Source organism: Marmota flaviventris, chromosome 1, assembly GCF_047511675.1.
Source record: "Marmota flaviventris isolate mMarFla1 chromosome 1, mMarFla1.hap1, whole genome shotgun sequence".
Classification (NCBI taxonomy): domain Eukaryota; kingdom Metazoa; phylum Chordata; class Mammalia; order Rodentia; family Sciuridae; genus Marmota; species Marmota flaviventris.
The window spans coordinates 118,187,674-118,204,578 of NC_092498.1; the positions used below are offsets into that span (position 1 = coordinate 118,187,674).

The following is a 16,905-nucleotide window of genomic DNA, read 5'->3' on the forward strand; positions in this document are numbered from 1 at the left end:
GTTATTGGTGACCAAGATTCTTTTGTGTGTGTCTGGTCTGAGCTTGCTTTGGTTTGGACCTACTCACTTGGGCTCTGAAAATGCTTAGCAGAGGATAAGCTGTTCTCCCCAGACAAGGTGCAGGCAGTGGAGGGATGACAAAGGAAGGAGGTGGGGGGCTGGAAATAAACAGGGAAACAGGTTTATCCTCTTCAAAGATGGTGGCAGCACCCACAATTTGGTCCAAGCATGTCACAAGTGTCCTCAAAAGAGGATAGATTATTACCACTGGTACAGGGTAGAAGAATAGGGTTGTCTGGCCTTTTCCCATTGGACCATCAGGGTTGGAGGATGTGGGTGTAGACATCTTGTGTTGTGGGAGCTAAGGTAGATGTGCGCAGTGCTGTTGGGTACCATCATTCATCAAGGCCGCTCTGTTGCAACTGAGCAGGGGGACTTGCTACTACCAGGAGGCAGAGGCAGTGCAGGGAGCCTAAGGCCCTGGTTGGAGCCAAGATTTGAAATGTGCCTCTTGGCATCTACTGATGTTCATCCATGGCCTTGGGGATGGTGTTAGAATGAAATGACTAAGCTCAGAAAGTATTTGAAACAATGTCTGTTGCATAGAGAACACTCACCAAATGATAGGTGCGATTTGCTTTTATTATGCCAGGCAGCAGCTAGTCAGATGGGATTCTTTGCTTTGAGAAGTGTTCCTTTAATTACTTAAAATATAAGCTGAGTTCTCCAAAGGAAGGAGGTGAATGTGGAAGTGATGGATGGGAGAAGGTCTGAAGGAGGCATCTCCTATCATAGTTTTTGTGCCTGAGGCTCCCAAGAGGAAGCAACTACCAAAAAAAAAAAAAAAAAAAAAGTGGAGGCCAGAGGACATGGGTCCCAGCAGGAAGTCCATCCCTGGCACACCTCTACCCCTGTCCAAGGTGCTGAAACTCGCCCCATAGAGGTTCCTCCTTGTTACGCACACCCATGAATTACCCGTTTCCTACCTTCTGGTCTTCTGTTTGATTCTGCAAGTATACAATAAGCATATATAGGGAGAGGAAGAAAAGGGGGCTTAGATAAAGAAAGGAATTCAAGCACACACAAACGCCTTAGGATGGGTGAAGATGAAGGCTAGGGGATTCATTTCCCTATTATTGGGTTTCAGAGATATCCATCTCTTGCATTTACTCTTTCTTCTTCCTCTTCTCTTGATACCCTCCTAGGCTGTGCCTTTCAAACTTTCCCTGATCTGACTCCAGCAGATGAATGACTCTTCCCTAGGGTAGCTCTTTCTCTACTCATTAATGTTATATAGTCAGGAAATCTAATGATCAGTTTCAGGGAATTGGGGGGCAAGGTCTATAGAGCAAAAACAGAGGGTTAAGGGTCTCTGAGAAATGGGGATCCATTTAGACAGGGGTGAGCTCCTCGTCGTATTTCTGCATGCCCTCATCTGGGAGCAGCACCTCCACTGTGAAGCTGACCTTCTTGGCATGGACAAAGCTATAGGTGTTGTCAAAGCGCAGAACATCTGGGGGACAGATGGGAAATAGGCAGTTGAGCCTGGCTTCACACTCTGCAACCCTGCCCTGACTGTGAGGGAAGATGGGCTTGTGTTCCTTTGGACTTTATCAGGCTGGCCCAAGTTCTCACCATGATTTTTACCTCCCCTTTGGAACTGAAACCCCTGAGCAGAGCCTGTAAGCAGCACTAACCTAGGCTATGTGTCCTCCTGGCATGTGCCCAAGCCTGTCTTTAGTTGCATCAACTGGCAAGGAGAACAATGGTCATTATATTTCATTGTTTCCACACCTGGATGCTCACACAATGGTCATGCAAGGAGAGACAACTGGGAGCATCAGAGGCCTCCCAATCCCTTTGGACAGAGTGGATGCTGAGTCAGGTCTGCTGCATACCCTTTGCCTTCTCTCAACCACCCCGAGAGGCAAGAGTTATAAACTCAGGTTTACAGGTGAGCAAACCAAGGGTCCTTCCTGGATCAGTCAGACTTTGCATGGATTATGCAGCTACACTAAGCCTGAAGTGGAACCCTGGGATCCCATTCAGTTTTGTGGCTCTGCACAAATTGATTCCCTTCTCCAGAGTTCCAGTTTCCTCGCAGGAAAATTTACACCAGCTCTATTGTCCCTTGCCAATATTCTGTGGCCCTCAATCCCTTCAGGACCTCTGTGTCTCTGGCTTTGGTACAAGGCAGGTGTTCATGGGTATGGCCCTAGTAAATGAAAGTGTGATTAAGTACCACTAACCTAGGTTGTGTGTCTTTATGTGAGGAGATGTCACTGCTCCTGTTTCCTCTCCTCAACTATAGGACAGGTAGCTCCTGCTTTCTGAAACCATGCCCAGTTGGGACAGACTTACAGACACCAGCCTCCGAGCAGGTGAGGCTCCCATCTTCAGGCACCATGTGGGCATTGTAGCGCTGGCTAGTCAGCACCTCTGTCATCTCTCCAGCCTTCTGGCGCTCCCCCATCTTGGTCTTCAGGAAAACCCCAAAGCCAATATCAGCTCCATCAGATGAGAATTGCCACCTATGAGGGGAGAGGTTGCTGCTCAGTCTGATAGGTATTGAGGGGTTAGGGCCCAACTGGGGGTGGTACTGTGGCCTCTCCCTACCTGAGGACACAGCCTGGAAACAGGATCTCATATTCCACCTGGTGTGAGGAGCCACGGCTGATCTGCACTGAGTGTTCATACTGAGTCTTCACCTGGTCCCGCACGTACATGGACTTGGGGATCTCCCCACCATAGTTGATCTGCAGACATAGGATGGGAGGGGCTTGCTCCCCTCTTCTGGCCACTGTTCATGCTGTTTCTCTGGCCTGTGACAATGTCCCCTCTCCAGGAAGTATCCTGCTCATCCTGTCCCCACCTTGCCTTCTCCTGAAGCTTTTCTTGACCCCCCAAGCTGGGCCAGGGCCTCCTTTGGGAGCTTCCATCTCTAGCTGATCCTTCTGGGTCAAAATTCCCTTATTTTCTATTTGCCTACACAGCTCCTCAGAACTCTCATAGAGGCAGGGCTGAAGCTGTCCAGTTCAACACCTGGTCTCTACACACCAGTGTCTATGCACACATATCTGTGGAATGAACAAGTGAGAAAGGAACCCAGCCCTACTCCCTAACTCTGCCCTGTCCTTGAGTTCATTGTACCTTGGTTAAGCATTTGGGGTTCCCATCTGGGTCAGTCATGGTTCCTCCAAAATGGGCAGGCAGTTCCTCAGGACTGATGAGTTTCAGCAAACCTTCCTTCCAGCTGTCTAGGGGCAGGGAGATTAAAGGGTGGTTACCAACCACAGAGAGAACCAATCAGCCTCCTATACCCTCCAGGATGCCACAAACTTGCTTCTCCAAACTCTATAGGAGCTAGGCTGCCAGGGCCAACTCCCCAGCCTCTTAGGCCTCAGCTGTAGGAAGTGTCTTTCCCAGCATCTTGTTGCTTTGGAAATGTCTTCTCATTGGCTTACAGGTTTGCACATTCTTCAAGGTCTCCCAGTTATAAGCAGTAAAGCTAAAAGTTGTTTAATTGTATCAAGGAGACTTTAATTTTTTAAATTATTGATTGATTGATTTTCATAGTGCTGGGGGTTGAAACCAAGGGTGCTCTATCACTGAATAACTTCCCCAAATCTTTTTTTTTTTTTTTGAGACAGTATCCTGTTAAACTGCAGAGGGTGGCCTCTAACTTGCAATTATCCTGTCTCAGTCTCCCAAGAAGCCGGGATAATAGGCATGTGTCATTATGCCCAGCTCTCAAGGAGACTTTAAAGACCTATGAGGACCAGGACCTTGTTGAGGTCCTCATCAACTCATTCAATGATTAAGTCAAACCTCTTGGAGGGGGATGGGCAGCTCTGAGCCTTTGGAGGGACTCCTAGCCCCTTAATCACCACACCATAGTGTATAATGCATAGTGCCAATTACTGTCATTTATATTCTATGCAAAGCTCCAAGAGTTCTAAGTCCTGGGGTGATGCCATGCTCAGTCCTATGGCTAATTCAGGCTAACCCCCATGGTCAGAGGATATTCCTTCCGTCCACTGGGATAAGGGCAAATACCATAATGCCTGGAACACTAGGGCCAAAGGCACTGAGCCTCTGGGACACCAATAGGGGCAGAGGCCATAGACTTGGGGCCCAGAGTGTGGAAGTAACCCATACTGCTCAGGATGTGGCAGGTTTCGAAGGCAAGAGTCTGGGGCTATCAAAACAAGCTATCTTGTGATCCACTGCTCATCCTAATGGAACTGGGTAGAGGCAGAAACTTGGGTATTGAAAAGGGAGAGAAAGTAAGAATTTACAGGACCTCCACATCTACTCTTAGGTCCTCATTTTCCTGATTCTGTGATCTGACCATTTTGCTTGGGAGATGTTATCCTCCAAGTTCAGGGTCATTAGTTTGAGTTTATGAGCCATTTCTCTTCTTTCTCTCACTCTGTCACTTTAAAAAATTATTGTCTTTCCTACTTGTAAAATTAATGCATATTGTTATTAAAATTTAGAAAACAGAAAAATACAAATAATAACATTAAATACATGATGTCTTACCACCAACAAATCAATATTCAGTTGGGTACAGTGGTACAAACCCATAATCCCTGCTACTCAGGAGGCTGAGGCAAGAGTGTTGCAAGTTTAAGGTCAGCCTGAGTAACTAAACTAGGTCCTGTCTAAAAATTTTTTAAAAAAAGGGGGGCTAGAGACATAACTCAGTTGTAGAGCATCCCTGGGTTCAATCCCCAGGACTGAAAAAAATCAATATTGTATTGTATTCCCTTCTAGAAAAAAAATATGTGTATTTAACACATATTTATTTGTTTGTCTGTTTGTTTTGGTACCTGGGATTGAACCAAGGGGCTCTTAAGCAGTGGGACACATCCCCAGCCTTTTTTTGTATTTATTTAGAGAAGATGTCTCACTGAGTTGTTTAGAGCCTTGCTAAGTTGTTGAGGCTGGCTTTGAACTTGCAATCCTCCTGCCTCAGCCTTCTAAGCCACTGGGATTACAGATGTGTGCCACCATGCCAAGCCAAAGTACACTTCTTTTTATAAAAATAAGATTTTACTGTCCACACCACTTTATAACTACTTTTGTTTTTTCACTTATTGACATTTCCTATGACATTAAATATTCACTCACAGCATTATTTTTCATGGCTGCCCATAATTCATCAAATGACTGCATCACTACTTATTTATACAGTCCCTTTTATGGTATTGTGTGAGAGGCCTTGAACTTGTAATCCTTCTGCCTCAGCTTTCTGAGTAGCTGGGATTACAGGTGTGCATTACCATATACAGCCAATCCCTTCTTATTGGACCTTCCTTCCCTGAATCATAGCTGCTCTTCTTGTTCTTCTTTCTCATCTTCCTCAGTCTAGGGTGCCTTTAGAAGCAATGAGGTTGTGAGTGTTGAAAGAAAACTGAGGCCCATAGACCAGAGGTTGACTTGCAACCAGACTGAAACTGATAAGGTAATGTGTGTGGATGCTTTATTCACCAAAGGGGTAGGTCACCGAATAGACTCCATAGGGTAAGATCCACTTATCCACTCACTTTTGGGAACAGGAGACTGTGACTCTAGGTGATGTATCAAGTTCTGAATGGGGTTCTGGACCAATCTCACTTCAAAGCTCATGTATAGGATTCAGGGAATGGTGGTAGAACAACTTACTTCCCAACACTATAATTTTTCTTCGAGTGTCCTCACTCAGGAAGGGCTTCATGAGGTTGTAGCCCACAGGGAAGAGTTTCGTGGCTGGAGAGATACAAATAAGGAGAAAAGAATATCTTTGGCCCACTCTTTCCATAATGCTTATAGTTGATGATATAGAAGAGTCATAATTATTAACTCTGGCCAGTTCTAAGGCCCTTCACTCAATAAACCACCCAACCCATCAGTCAGCCAGCCAACAAACAGCCAATTAACCAATCATTTAATCTATCAACCACCCATCCAACTAACAAAAGAGGCAAACATCCAACCTCCTAATCAGCCACACATTTGGTCAACTAATAAACCAGTCAACCAAGTATCCAACAACAAATAGTCTAACAATTCACCCTCTGATCATCCAACAACCAGCCAACCTACTGAATAGTCAAATTATCACCTAGCAAATCAGCCAAACAGCAAACCAACTAGCCAACTGAATAACAACTGAACCACACAACCATCTGCTCTCTCTAGTCAGCCAACTGTCCAAGATGAGCCAACTAACCAACCTGCCAACCAGCCACCCAAACAACCAATCAACCAAAATTATTGTCTTTCCTACTTGTTATTTAATATTGTTATTTTAATATTGTTATTAAAATTTAGAAAAATAGAAAATAAACTCTGTCAATCAAGCTAACAACTGACTCTCCAACCAACCACTAATTGGTCAACAAATTGGGTAACCAACCGACCGGTCAACTGCATAACCAACTAAGCAGCCCAATTAACAAACAATCAAGCAACCATTCACTATATACCCATCCTTCCATCTACCCACATACCCCAATAACAACCATCCAAATACATAGTGAGAACCCCCCATAGTGCCAGGTCTGTACGGAATACAACAGAAATATAGATTCAGAGGTCCAGCCCTCAAGGAGCAGATAAGTTGGCCAGGGAAATAGGATAAGCACACATCAAAATAGAGGCTCCCAAAGGCAACAAACCAGAAAGGCAAAATTGCCAGAGATAGCTGGGAAAGGAGAGATCACTGTGGGTTAGAGCTGCTTCCTATGACAGGAAAGCCACCCGTAGAAATTACCACTTATTGCACACTTACTCTATGCCAGGGATTTATGAGCAGCCAAGCCACCACCAACCTGCCTCACAAGAACCTTGGGACAAGGGCACTATTATCATCCTCATGGTCCTGATGAAGAAATGGAGGCACAGATGAGTGAAGTCAGTTGGCACACACCTTTCACGATGAGCATGAATTTCAATCTCTCTGGGTAATTTTCTTCAAGGAGGCCAAAAAACTGCAGAACCAAGAAAACCCCATCAGGGATCATGCTTCATCTTCTCTTATGCTCATCTCCTTTTCAATCTCCTTTATGGAAGTTTAAGAGGGCTCTAGAGGGTATTCCTTCTTGTCATCACCTTAACTGGCCTCTATGGGGGACCTTCCTTCTCAAGACTGTTATAACCACACTCTAATAACAAGTATATGATAATTTTAAGAGTAAATGTTACAGTAACATATAATAATATATATAATAATAGTAAGGATTGCTTTTTATGAAATATTCACAATTTACCCAGCACTATGTATATACTTTATATAGCAACTTACTGTGGTAACCCTACATCACTATCCCCACTTGGGAGGTGAGGAAACAGAAGCATGGGGAGGTGAACTGACTTGTCTGAGTCTCAGTGCATAGCACAACAGGGCTGGGAAGAGTTTGCTGGAAGTTGGCCCCTGGGATCTAAATATAGCATTGTCCCTGAGTTTTGCTCTATGGAATCTTTTGGGAAGCATATTTAAGACCCTTTGGGTTCCAAGTGGCAGTGATGGCATCTAGGAAGGCAACCATTTTTTTTGCTAATCTTTGGCTCTGAGTGAACATCAAGGTCGTAGCAGGCCAAATCGGCTGTCCAATCAAGTCAGAGGAGTGTGCCCATAGGCCTTCTCCTCACCTCCTGGTACACTTCCACCAGAGGTTTCCAGAAGTGTTTCAGTCCCAGGCCTTCACAGTCAAATATCATCACAATGGTTTCAATCTTCTTCCCCAGCTGTGAAAGATGAACAAAAAGTTCCAGGGCTCAGGGTGCAGGATCGGGAGATGGTAACCCAAGCACGTGACCCTTCAAGCTTCTTGCAGTCCCCCACTCTGTCAGCAGAGGAGCAAGGTAGACAAGAGTAAATGAATTTCCTCACTCATCCATCCATCCATTCACCCAACCATAGATCAATTCTCCCAGAAATCCGTTTATTTTACTCACCCAGTATATCAATTCTCCCATCAATCCATTTATCCTTCCACCTATCATCCATTCACCACCCAAACATCAGTTTTTCCACCAATCCATGTATCTATCCATCCTTCCACCCATGAACCAATTCTCCCATCAATCCACTTATCTATCCATCCATCCATCCATCCATTCATTAGTCCAACTGTTACTCATTAGGCTTTTATATTGTGCCAGACATTGAGAGTATAATGGATAATTCTTAATAATTCTCGGTTCTGGTCCTCAAAGAGTTTGTAATCTGATCAAGGAGATGAAAACAATGAAAGCATCCTAGTCCTGTGATGAGTGCTGTGATGGAATAGCCCAGGGGTTTCTGGAACATAGAAGACGTTTGTTTTTGTTTTTGTTTTTTAACCCTCCTGGGGCCTCAGAGAAGGCAATATCTAAGTTTGAGACTTAGGATAGATAAGAGAGAGCAAAGGAAAGTTTTAGGAGGTAGATGTGTTTGGTGGGGGAGGGAGTTATCCAGATAGAAGGAACAGCAAGAGCAAAGACTCAGAGGGAACAGCAATAATTACCATGGTTGAGAAATATATATTAGGCCTATATGCTAAGCCATATACAGACGGCTCCAATTTGATAGTTACACTTCATGATTTTTTGACTTTACAGAAGTGCAAGACAACATGCATTCAGCAGAAACTGTATTTTGAATTTGGTCTTTTCCCAAGCTGGTGATGCAGTATTCTCTCACAATGCCCAATTGCAGGCTGATGTACATGTTCTGAGCATGTTTAAGGTGGGCTAGGATAAACTTTGATGTAGGTTGGGTGTATTAAATGCTATTTGACTTATATTTTCTTATTACAAGGGGTCTAATCAGGAGGTAACCCCATTGTAAATTAACAAGCATTTATACTTACAATATCTCACTTACTCTTTGAACCACTGTTTATTATTATCCCTGCTTTGTAGGTGAAGAAACTAAGGCTCAGAGAGGTGAGACGACTTCCCAGGGCCACACAGCTGGTAAGTTGCAGAACTGATGTTTGACCCAGGAGCTTTTGACTATGATAGTAGACAGCAAAGGTGTGTTCCTGAGGCCACACCCCCTGGCAGCCTCACCTGCCCCACCTGATCTGGGCCTCACCCGCTCTGTCTGCAGATCACACTCATGTAGGATGCGCTCACAATCCCTCATCTTGGTCTTGAGCAGGTCTTGCTTGGTGACTGAGAAGAGTAGTCCCTTGGGGTCGAGTGGCCCAATGATGTCATACCACACTGGACAGCCATCACGATCATAGCCACACAGGCCCCCAGGCATGAACTTCTGGATCACCTATGCATGGAAAGGTGCACAGAACTTGACATTTTATACTTCTCTGGAGACCCCCTAGACCTGGCTGGCCAGTGGGGTCCAAGCTTATATCCACCACAGTGCAAAGCACTGGTCCTCCTTTGGAAGATGGCACTATTGTCCCAAATAAGAAAACTAGCATTCTGAAGAGGAGGAACTTGTTTGCACAAGATAAATAACTAATCCAGGGCTCAGCTCAAGGCCTCTGGAATCGTTGGTTCTTTTTTGTTTGTTTGTTTGTTTTAATTAATTATGCATGACATGACAGTACAATGATCTTGACATATCATGCATTTGAATCTGATGGGGTATAATTTCTCATTTTTCTGAGTGTACAGGTTGCAGAATCACATTGGTCATGCAGTCACGTATATACATACATCAAAAATAAAGTCTATTTTATTCTGCTGTCCTTCCTTTCCCCTGGAATCGTTGGTTCTGTCCCCCAAATCTTCCACATCCCTTTCCATGGAGAGTAGTTGGGTTTAGTGATGGAGAATGTGGATTCTGGAGGTCAACAGATCTGGTTCATATACAGACCCAGCTTCTTCCCTGCCGTGTGTCCTTGTGCAATTAAAACAACCTTTCTGAGTACAAGTGACATCACCTCTCTGAGTCTATTCTACCTCCTTTTGAAAAAGTCTCCAAAAAATATTGGAAAAAGTCTGGCCTGGAGCACATGCCCCACAAGTGGAGCTATGATCATTAGTCAGTAGATTAATGACCATAACCCCAGTGGTGTCCCTGATCTCAACAGGACATTTGTGGGCTGTTTCTTTTCCCACCCAAACAGGATGCTTTGAGTAAAGCCCTAGTGTGGAGGGGTGCAGAGAAACAAGCTAACCATGGCATTCAGAGATCCCCCAAGTTTGGGGAGCCAGAAGGGCCTGAGCTCAAATCCCAGTCCCACTCTGGGTCTCTGAGACTTTGGGAAAGTTGCTGAACATTTGCTGGGCCTCAGTGTCCTTATGTAAAATGGAAATTACAGCACACATCTGATGGAGTTGTGATGTAAATGAGCTCATGCTTATAAATTCTTACCTCAGGCCTCAATCTTGTAAGGCCCCAGGAAATATTTGCTATTATTACAAAAGAGGCACCTTTAGGCCCAAGGAGTTCTAGAGGTTTCTCAGCCTTGCTCTCCACTTATGGTCCCCAGTGACTACAAGCTTCTTGGATGGTATGTCCATGAAAAATGGAGGTGTTTGGGGTGTGTATTTGACTCACCTCTGGGGGCTGCCAATCAAGGATGTGTTCAATGTCCATGGTCTTCCGGAACTCCATATGCTGAAAAGGAAAGGAGTGGTAAGGTCCCACCAGACTTCCAGCACACAGAGAAGGAATTGAAAGTAGGGGAATGAGGTATGGGTTGCCCCACATAAAACCTGTCCCCTGATCTCCAGAGGGGGTTGGTCGCACCTTGCGGAGCATCGCCTCTGATTTCTGCAGGTCGAAATTCCGAGCTGTGGGAAGATGGATTGAAAAAAAAAAAAAGATGTAAGGTAGGACATAGACTGCCTTGCTTCTAGCCAGTGGAGGCCATGGGGGACGCTGGGGGCCTGGGTAGGACCTTATTTCCCTGACCTAGATCTGAACATAAGAAGCAAGATAGTATGGTCAAATCCTGAGAGCCATTTGTCATTCTGAAGCTATTGACCAGGCCTCTCTTGCTGCCCCTCATTCTGAATTCCCCCACCTCTGCCCTCACCTCGGAGCCAACGAAGAAGGAAATAATCATCAGGGTTAGGCAGGACTGGAAACACATCCTGGACATTTTCTCGAAACTGGGAAGAGAGATGCTGGTTAGAATTGTTCTCTCACATTGGCCTTGGCTTTCAGACTTAAAGCTCTTGTGATTACCCCTCCTTCCCTTCCACATGGAGTCTGACTCACACTGATGAAGGGAAAGGTTGATGGATGGATAGAAGGAGAGATGATCATTGTATAGGTAGGCGAATGGAAGGAGGATTAATGGGTGAGTACGTGGGTAGAAAAAGAATAAAGTGATGAATAAGTGGCTACATGGATGGAAAAAAAGGAATGAAATATCAGTGGATGGCTAGATGGCTGGATGAATTGGTAGGTGAATAAACAGAAGGAAAAATGTGAAGGTGAAAAGACAGAGAGATAGTGAGCAAATGAAAAACAGGAGTGAACATATGGATAGGTGAGTGGCAAGATGGATGGGTGGTGGAAGAAAGGATAAATGATTGGGCTGGTAAGTGGATTGGAGTATGGATATATTCTTACTTCCCGCCATGTGTGAGCCCACCAAGACTTTTTCTTCCCATCTTCTACAAAAACATGGTTAATGATTATAGTGATTATATGTTCCCTTCTCCATTCTGTGGGCATGGCATCACATTCTGATTTGTCTCTTAGAGAATGGGCATCTTTTCAGGGACTCAGGGAGATAGGGGGAACAGAGTTACAGGGCAGACTGACAGCATCCTTTTGTCTCCACCTAAGAGGCCTGGGAGGGAGAAGATGGTGGTAGGAGGCTGCTAGCTAAAGCTATTGGGTCTGGCTCTTGGATGAGGATCTGGCTCAAGCCTGATCTTGGGTAGACATCACCCAGACTATTGCCAGAAGTGTTTTGTTTTGTTTTTCTCTAAGTACCTGTCCTGGACAGGGCTGATGTTACTGGGCTCCTTTGGAACTTGACCCCTTGGAAAGTGACAGCAAAGAGACAATGCCAAAGATATGCTTAATCAACAGAGCAGGCAGGGTTCTGGCCACCCCTTCCCACCCCAACCCTCAGCCATTTTCCCCTGGGGCTCCAGGAAGAGGGACTCTCACCTTGGCCAGGGTCTCTGCCTGCTTGGGGCTCAGGTCTCCGACTCGGCCGCTCATGGTGCTGGCTGAGCTTAAGGAGTGGTGGCTACTGTAGGTAGAGGCCCAAGCCTGTCCGCCCCAGTGCAGCTGGGGCCTTTTGCCCCCACTTCTGGGCGTGGCTCCAGGCACCTCCTCCAGGACAACTGTTTAGATTGCACATTATGTAACTGGGATTAAGTGAGGTCCCATGCTTGGCTCTGGGACAGGTCTGGGGAATAGGCAGGGACCAAAGGTGAGCCTGAGGTCCCCTGCCAGGTAGAGATAGCTGGGAGGGAAGAAGACTGGCCTCTGTGGCCCGGGAGTCCAGAGTGAATGCCTGAAGAGGCCCCATTCAACGCCTCTGCCCTGGAGAATGGGGAGTTTCAGAGAAATTGAGTGCCCTTTCTCCCCGAGCCTCATCTCTCAGCTTACTCATGAAGAGACTCAACACCTAGGACTCTTCAGGATTACTCCTCTACCCAGTTTCAACAGGGTAGGAGTCAAAAGCTTGGTTAGTCTACACAACGGTCATTTCACTTTGCTGGATGTTGGGGGGAGGCTAATGTCCTCCTTTTGCACCAAAAGTCTGTAGTCAAGAAGAGGACAGGATGAGGCAGAAAATGGAACTCAAAAGGTGTTCTTTGTGAAAATTTGTTTATTCCATGGGGATACTGCTCCTTTTCCTAATGTCTTTCAAATCCCATCCCAAGGAGCTGGCCCTGGAGACCTCAGGATGAGAAAAAGCCGAGCACCCCTACCCTGCTGTTTCTTCCCATCGCCAAGGTAATGAGAACAATAAAGACTTGTCCAGGACCCTTTGCCTCCAGTTAGTAACAGCTCCCTTAGTGAAGTGGTAGGCAGGCTAATGGCCTTGTGCAAAGAGGGTGTTTTTAAACACCTGGGATTTCCAATACCTGATCACTGAAGGACATCCACCTGAAAGGGAAGGTCACCTTTGAGAAGACCCAGAAGGTTTCTCCAGCCTTTGATTTCTATCATGCTGCCTGACAGTCCACCAGTAGATGAACCTGCAAAGTCCCAGACCTTCTCCCCACTTCTGTATAAAATCTCCATTTCAGGATGGCATCTCTGAGGGTCACTTGCCTACAGAATGGAGCTGTCAACACCTGCCCTGCCCTCCTTAAATAGTTGGAAGGAAGACCTAATGAGACACATAGACTGTTAAGGATTGTACACATCTAAGGAATTATTCTCGTTTAGTTCTCAGAAGCTTCAGGAAGGGAGAGACTGTTTTATCAATGATGGTCTATAAAGCAACCATCTCTTGAGGATAACAATATTAACTTTTCTAGGCATCAAGGGGATCTACATAGGCTGAAACCACCCCTGGTTTAGCTTTAGTCCCCGTGGCTGGCCCATGACTCCTGGGCTATCTTGTGCCCTCTATTCTGGGCTATCTCAGGGCACAAGAGGATGATTCAGAGGTACCAGACTCTGTATCCTTCTTGGTCTGGACCCCTGATACAGTTGTGTCCAAAAGAAGGTGGAGGCATTTCTGTCTGTATCCCTTTGTGTGAGGCACAGCTATGTCACTTAGAAGCAGTTAGGTAACTCTCCACACCCTAGCCCCACCCCACTTCACATTCCAGCTTCAGTTTACACAAAGCCTGGGCTACACCCCTCTCATCAGGCTGGCAGCATGCACAGATTGGGTTTCTCCACTGCCCTATCATTAGATCCTAATCCTGCCTGTTTCTCACCAGTCTCCTTTCTCACCTTAATCCCTCTAATGTGAAGCATCCCAGTTGCTTCTGGGGGCATCAGAGGTTTGGCTGCAGGGAAGTAAGGAAGGGTTGCTGATCCTCCCAGAAGCTGTGGACCTTCAGAGACATCTTTAAGCACCTTTTCTGGCCCAGATCACAAGTGCTAAGCAACCTATTGTGTACACTATGTGGTACTGGGGTCAAATCCAGGGCCTCATGCATGCTGAGCAGGTATTCTATCATGAGTTATCTCTAGCCTCAGAAACTGAAATTTTAATTTAATTGAATTCTGATTAATTTTGCTCTAAATTTCCCCAATGTGATTGTAGCTACTGTATTAGACAGTGCAAAGGGATCATATTTCTTGAAAGCTTATTACATGGAAGGGCTCATTCTGAATGTATCACCTCTTTTAAACATTAGAAAATCCCTTGGGGGTAGGTTCAGCCTCATCAGTAAGATGAGGAAACTGAGGTAAAGGGAAGTTAAGCAACTTATCCAAGGTTAAGCTCACGTTATTACCCACTCTGCTTTTGCACTGCTAGGTTATCCCATAGTTTTGGCTCCAGGAGCTTCCACCCTAATTAGGGAGAGAACTCAGGCACAGGGGTCACCCCGATGTGATGCAGGTGGCATTAGAGCCAGGCCTGGGAAGAAAAGGGAAGATGCTGATTGGTGGAGAGCCAAGTAGAAGACTGAGCATCCCAAGTGGAAGGAATAGTTCCTTCCAAGCAAAGATGAAGAGGTGAGAACAGGGGGGAAGTGATGGGGATATTACATTAAACGAGATGGATTAGAACTTTATGTCATTATCAAACCATCTGGAAGCAGATATGAGTATCCCCATTTTACAGCCAAAGAAAAAGGAAATTCAGAGAGATCAAGAAAATTTTCTGAGGTCATGTAGTCAGAATTCGAACCCTAGTCAGGCACAGTTGTGCATTCTGAAGTCCCAGAGATTTAGGAAGCTGAAGCAAGAGGATTGCAACTTCAGGTCAGCCTCAGCAACTTAGTGAAACCCTGTCTCAAAATAAAGAATAAAAAGGACTGAGAATGTGGGCTGGGGTTGTAGCTCAGGGGTGGAGTGCTCGCCTAGCATGAGCGAGGCCCTGGGTTTAATCCTCAGCACCACATAAAAATAAATAAATAAAATAAAGGTATTGCATTCAACTACAACTAGAAAATAAATATATTTTTTAAAACAAGTCGGGGGGAAGGACTCAGAATGTAACTCAGTGGTAAAGTATCTCTGGGTTCAATACGCAGTACCAAAAAAAAGAGTTAGAATTTAAACCCAAACCTGTCTGAACCTTCACTGGAACTACAGCAAGTCCTTCCATCTCTCAGAAGTTTCAACATTGTGGCTGTAATATAGTGAGAGATCAATAAGTGATCTAAATCATCATCATAGCTTAGAAAGCTGGGATCCACCCTCTTTTGGGGGGAGGGCAGGCATCTATCTCTTTGAGTTTCAGGCTGTCTTGGGGCCAATAGGATTAAAGTTCCCTTCTTTAAATCAAAGGCCTGGGACAGGAGAACCCCCCTCCCCCACCTTCTGTACACACCCTCTCAAAGCAAGGCTCCCATGGTGTGTTTAGCAACTTATTTGCCAAGCTCCCAGGGGACCATGACAACAACCACACATAAACAAATTACCACAGGCGGGTAGACAGAGTTGCGAGCTAGGATCCCTCCTTCCAGGCTGTTACTAGGAAACATGAAAGGGCTGCCCCTCTGGCCCCAGTGTCCAGCACATTCCTGTCCACTTGCTCTATGGGAATCATGCCAGAACTAGTTGAGCGAGTATGGGGTGGGTAGAGAGGGTACAGGAGTCTCAACCTGGGGCAAGCATTTCTGGGAAGAAGCAAGCGGGGGGAGAGGAGGGTGTTCAGACCACAGAAATGGGAATTAGGGCCTAAAAAGGAGATTTGGAAAGGGAATTGGGGTGCTCCAGAGTCCCAGTGATGCTTTGAGTCACCCCCTGGGACAGTTCCCGTACCAGCTTTTACCCTTCAACATATTCATCTTATTTATTTAAGAAAAAAATTTTTTAATGGCACTGGGGATCAATCCCAGGGTTTTGTGCATCTAGACAAGTGCTCTATCACTGAGCTACATCCTCAGCCCTTTACTTTCTTTTTTAAATTAAAAAAATTTAAGTGTAATATAATTCACAGACAATAACCATATTTCCCCACACAATTGTCAACACTGCGTAATCAATACACCTTGCTTTTTCAGTCCAAAAATTGATTTATAACCTCTTATTATGTATTCATCACATGGTCTAATTCTCTTCATCATGTGGCTTAAAAGACAAACAGCTCAGCAATGTATTCATTAGAGGAATATGGAGGCACATTTGTCTTCTTGCACACTGAAACCCTAGAATCCTCAGTCCACATGTATTGTCAGTATATTTCTGAAAGCTGACTTGCATGGTAACCACATTTTATATGAATGGTACTGAGGAAGATTAAAATTTGTAAGTCCACACTTGGCAACATTATAGTAAATTTCTCAATAACAGCTGATGTGTTAACATTTTTTCAGACTGGAAAACGGTTCACTATACTGTCACAAAGAAATGACGTGCATTGTTTGAACTATTCAATTTTAAGATATATTCACAAGTATTCCATGCATCCCAATCTTGTACCCAAAGACAATCTAGTAATAAATATTTTTAAGTAATACCAGCACAAATTTTAAAAATTCACATAATGTTTACATCGGACTTTTTTTGCAAAAAATTATTAGCATAAAATCTGGGACAATTATGTGGTGAAGCATGGAATTTCCTTATTCTTAAAAGGTATAATTCAGTGATTTTTAAATATATTCTCAAGGTTGTATGCAACCATCACCACTATCTAATTACACTAATTTACGTCATTCTTCCCCAAGCCCATCATTAGTCATTCCTCACTCCTGCTCCCCTACTTCAGCCCCTGACAAACAATAATGTACTTTCTTTTTTTAAAAATTATTTTTTAGTTTTAGGTGGACATAATATCTTTATTTTTATGTGGTGCTGAGGATTGAACACAGTGCCTCATGCATGCTAGGCAAACACCCTACCACTGAGCACAA

The 16,905-nt window shown here is 44.8% G+C and overlaps 1 protein-coding gene across 2 annotated transcripts; it reads right to left on the reverse strand.

Annotated features, from left to right (window-relative positions):
* Positions 1-1,391: 1,391 nt before the first annotated feature.
* On the reverse strand, positions 1,392-12,127 carry Sec14l3 (SEC14 like lipid binding 3). Of its 2 annotated transcripts, none has more exons than XM_027953435.2 (12): positions 12,074-12,127; positions 10,983-11,058; positions 10,694-10,737; positions 10,502-10,561; positions 9,068-9,256; positions 7,639-7,734; positions 6,917-6,977; positions 5,671-5,754; positions 3,151-3,257; positions 2,617-2,756; positions 2,362-2,531; positions 1,392-1,513 (listed from the first exon to the last, which is right to left on the reverse strand). In XM_027953435.2, the coding sequence occupies exons 1-12, from the start codon at positions 12,125-12,127 to the stop codon at positions 1,392-1,394; spliced, it is 1,203 nt and encodes a 400-aa protein (XP_027809236.1). The 2 variants fall into 2 exon arrangements, with proteins under 2 accessions (XP_027809236.1, XP_027809235.1); XM_027953434.2 differs by having other exon boundaries at positions 3,151-3,253; positions 5,667-5,754.
* Between the last annotated feature and the right edge of the window lie 4,778 nt (positions 12,128-16,905).

Bases quoted from the DNA above. Each gene is read 5' to 3' on its own strand.
- Sec14l3 (XM_027953435.2), bottom strand. From the start codon at position 12,127: ATGAGCGGCCGAGTCGGAGACCTGAGCCCCAAGCAGGCAGAGACCCTG. The intron at 10,738-10,982 runs GTGAGGGCAGAG...ATCTTCCCACAG, and splicing joins CCTTCTTCGTTGGCTCCGAG to CTCGGAATTTCGACCTGCAG. The intron at 2,532-2,616 runs GTAGGGAGAGGC...CTCCCCTCATAG, and splicing joins TTTCCAGGCTGTGTCCTCAG to GTGGCAATTCTCATCTGATG.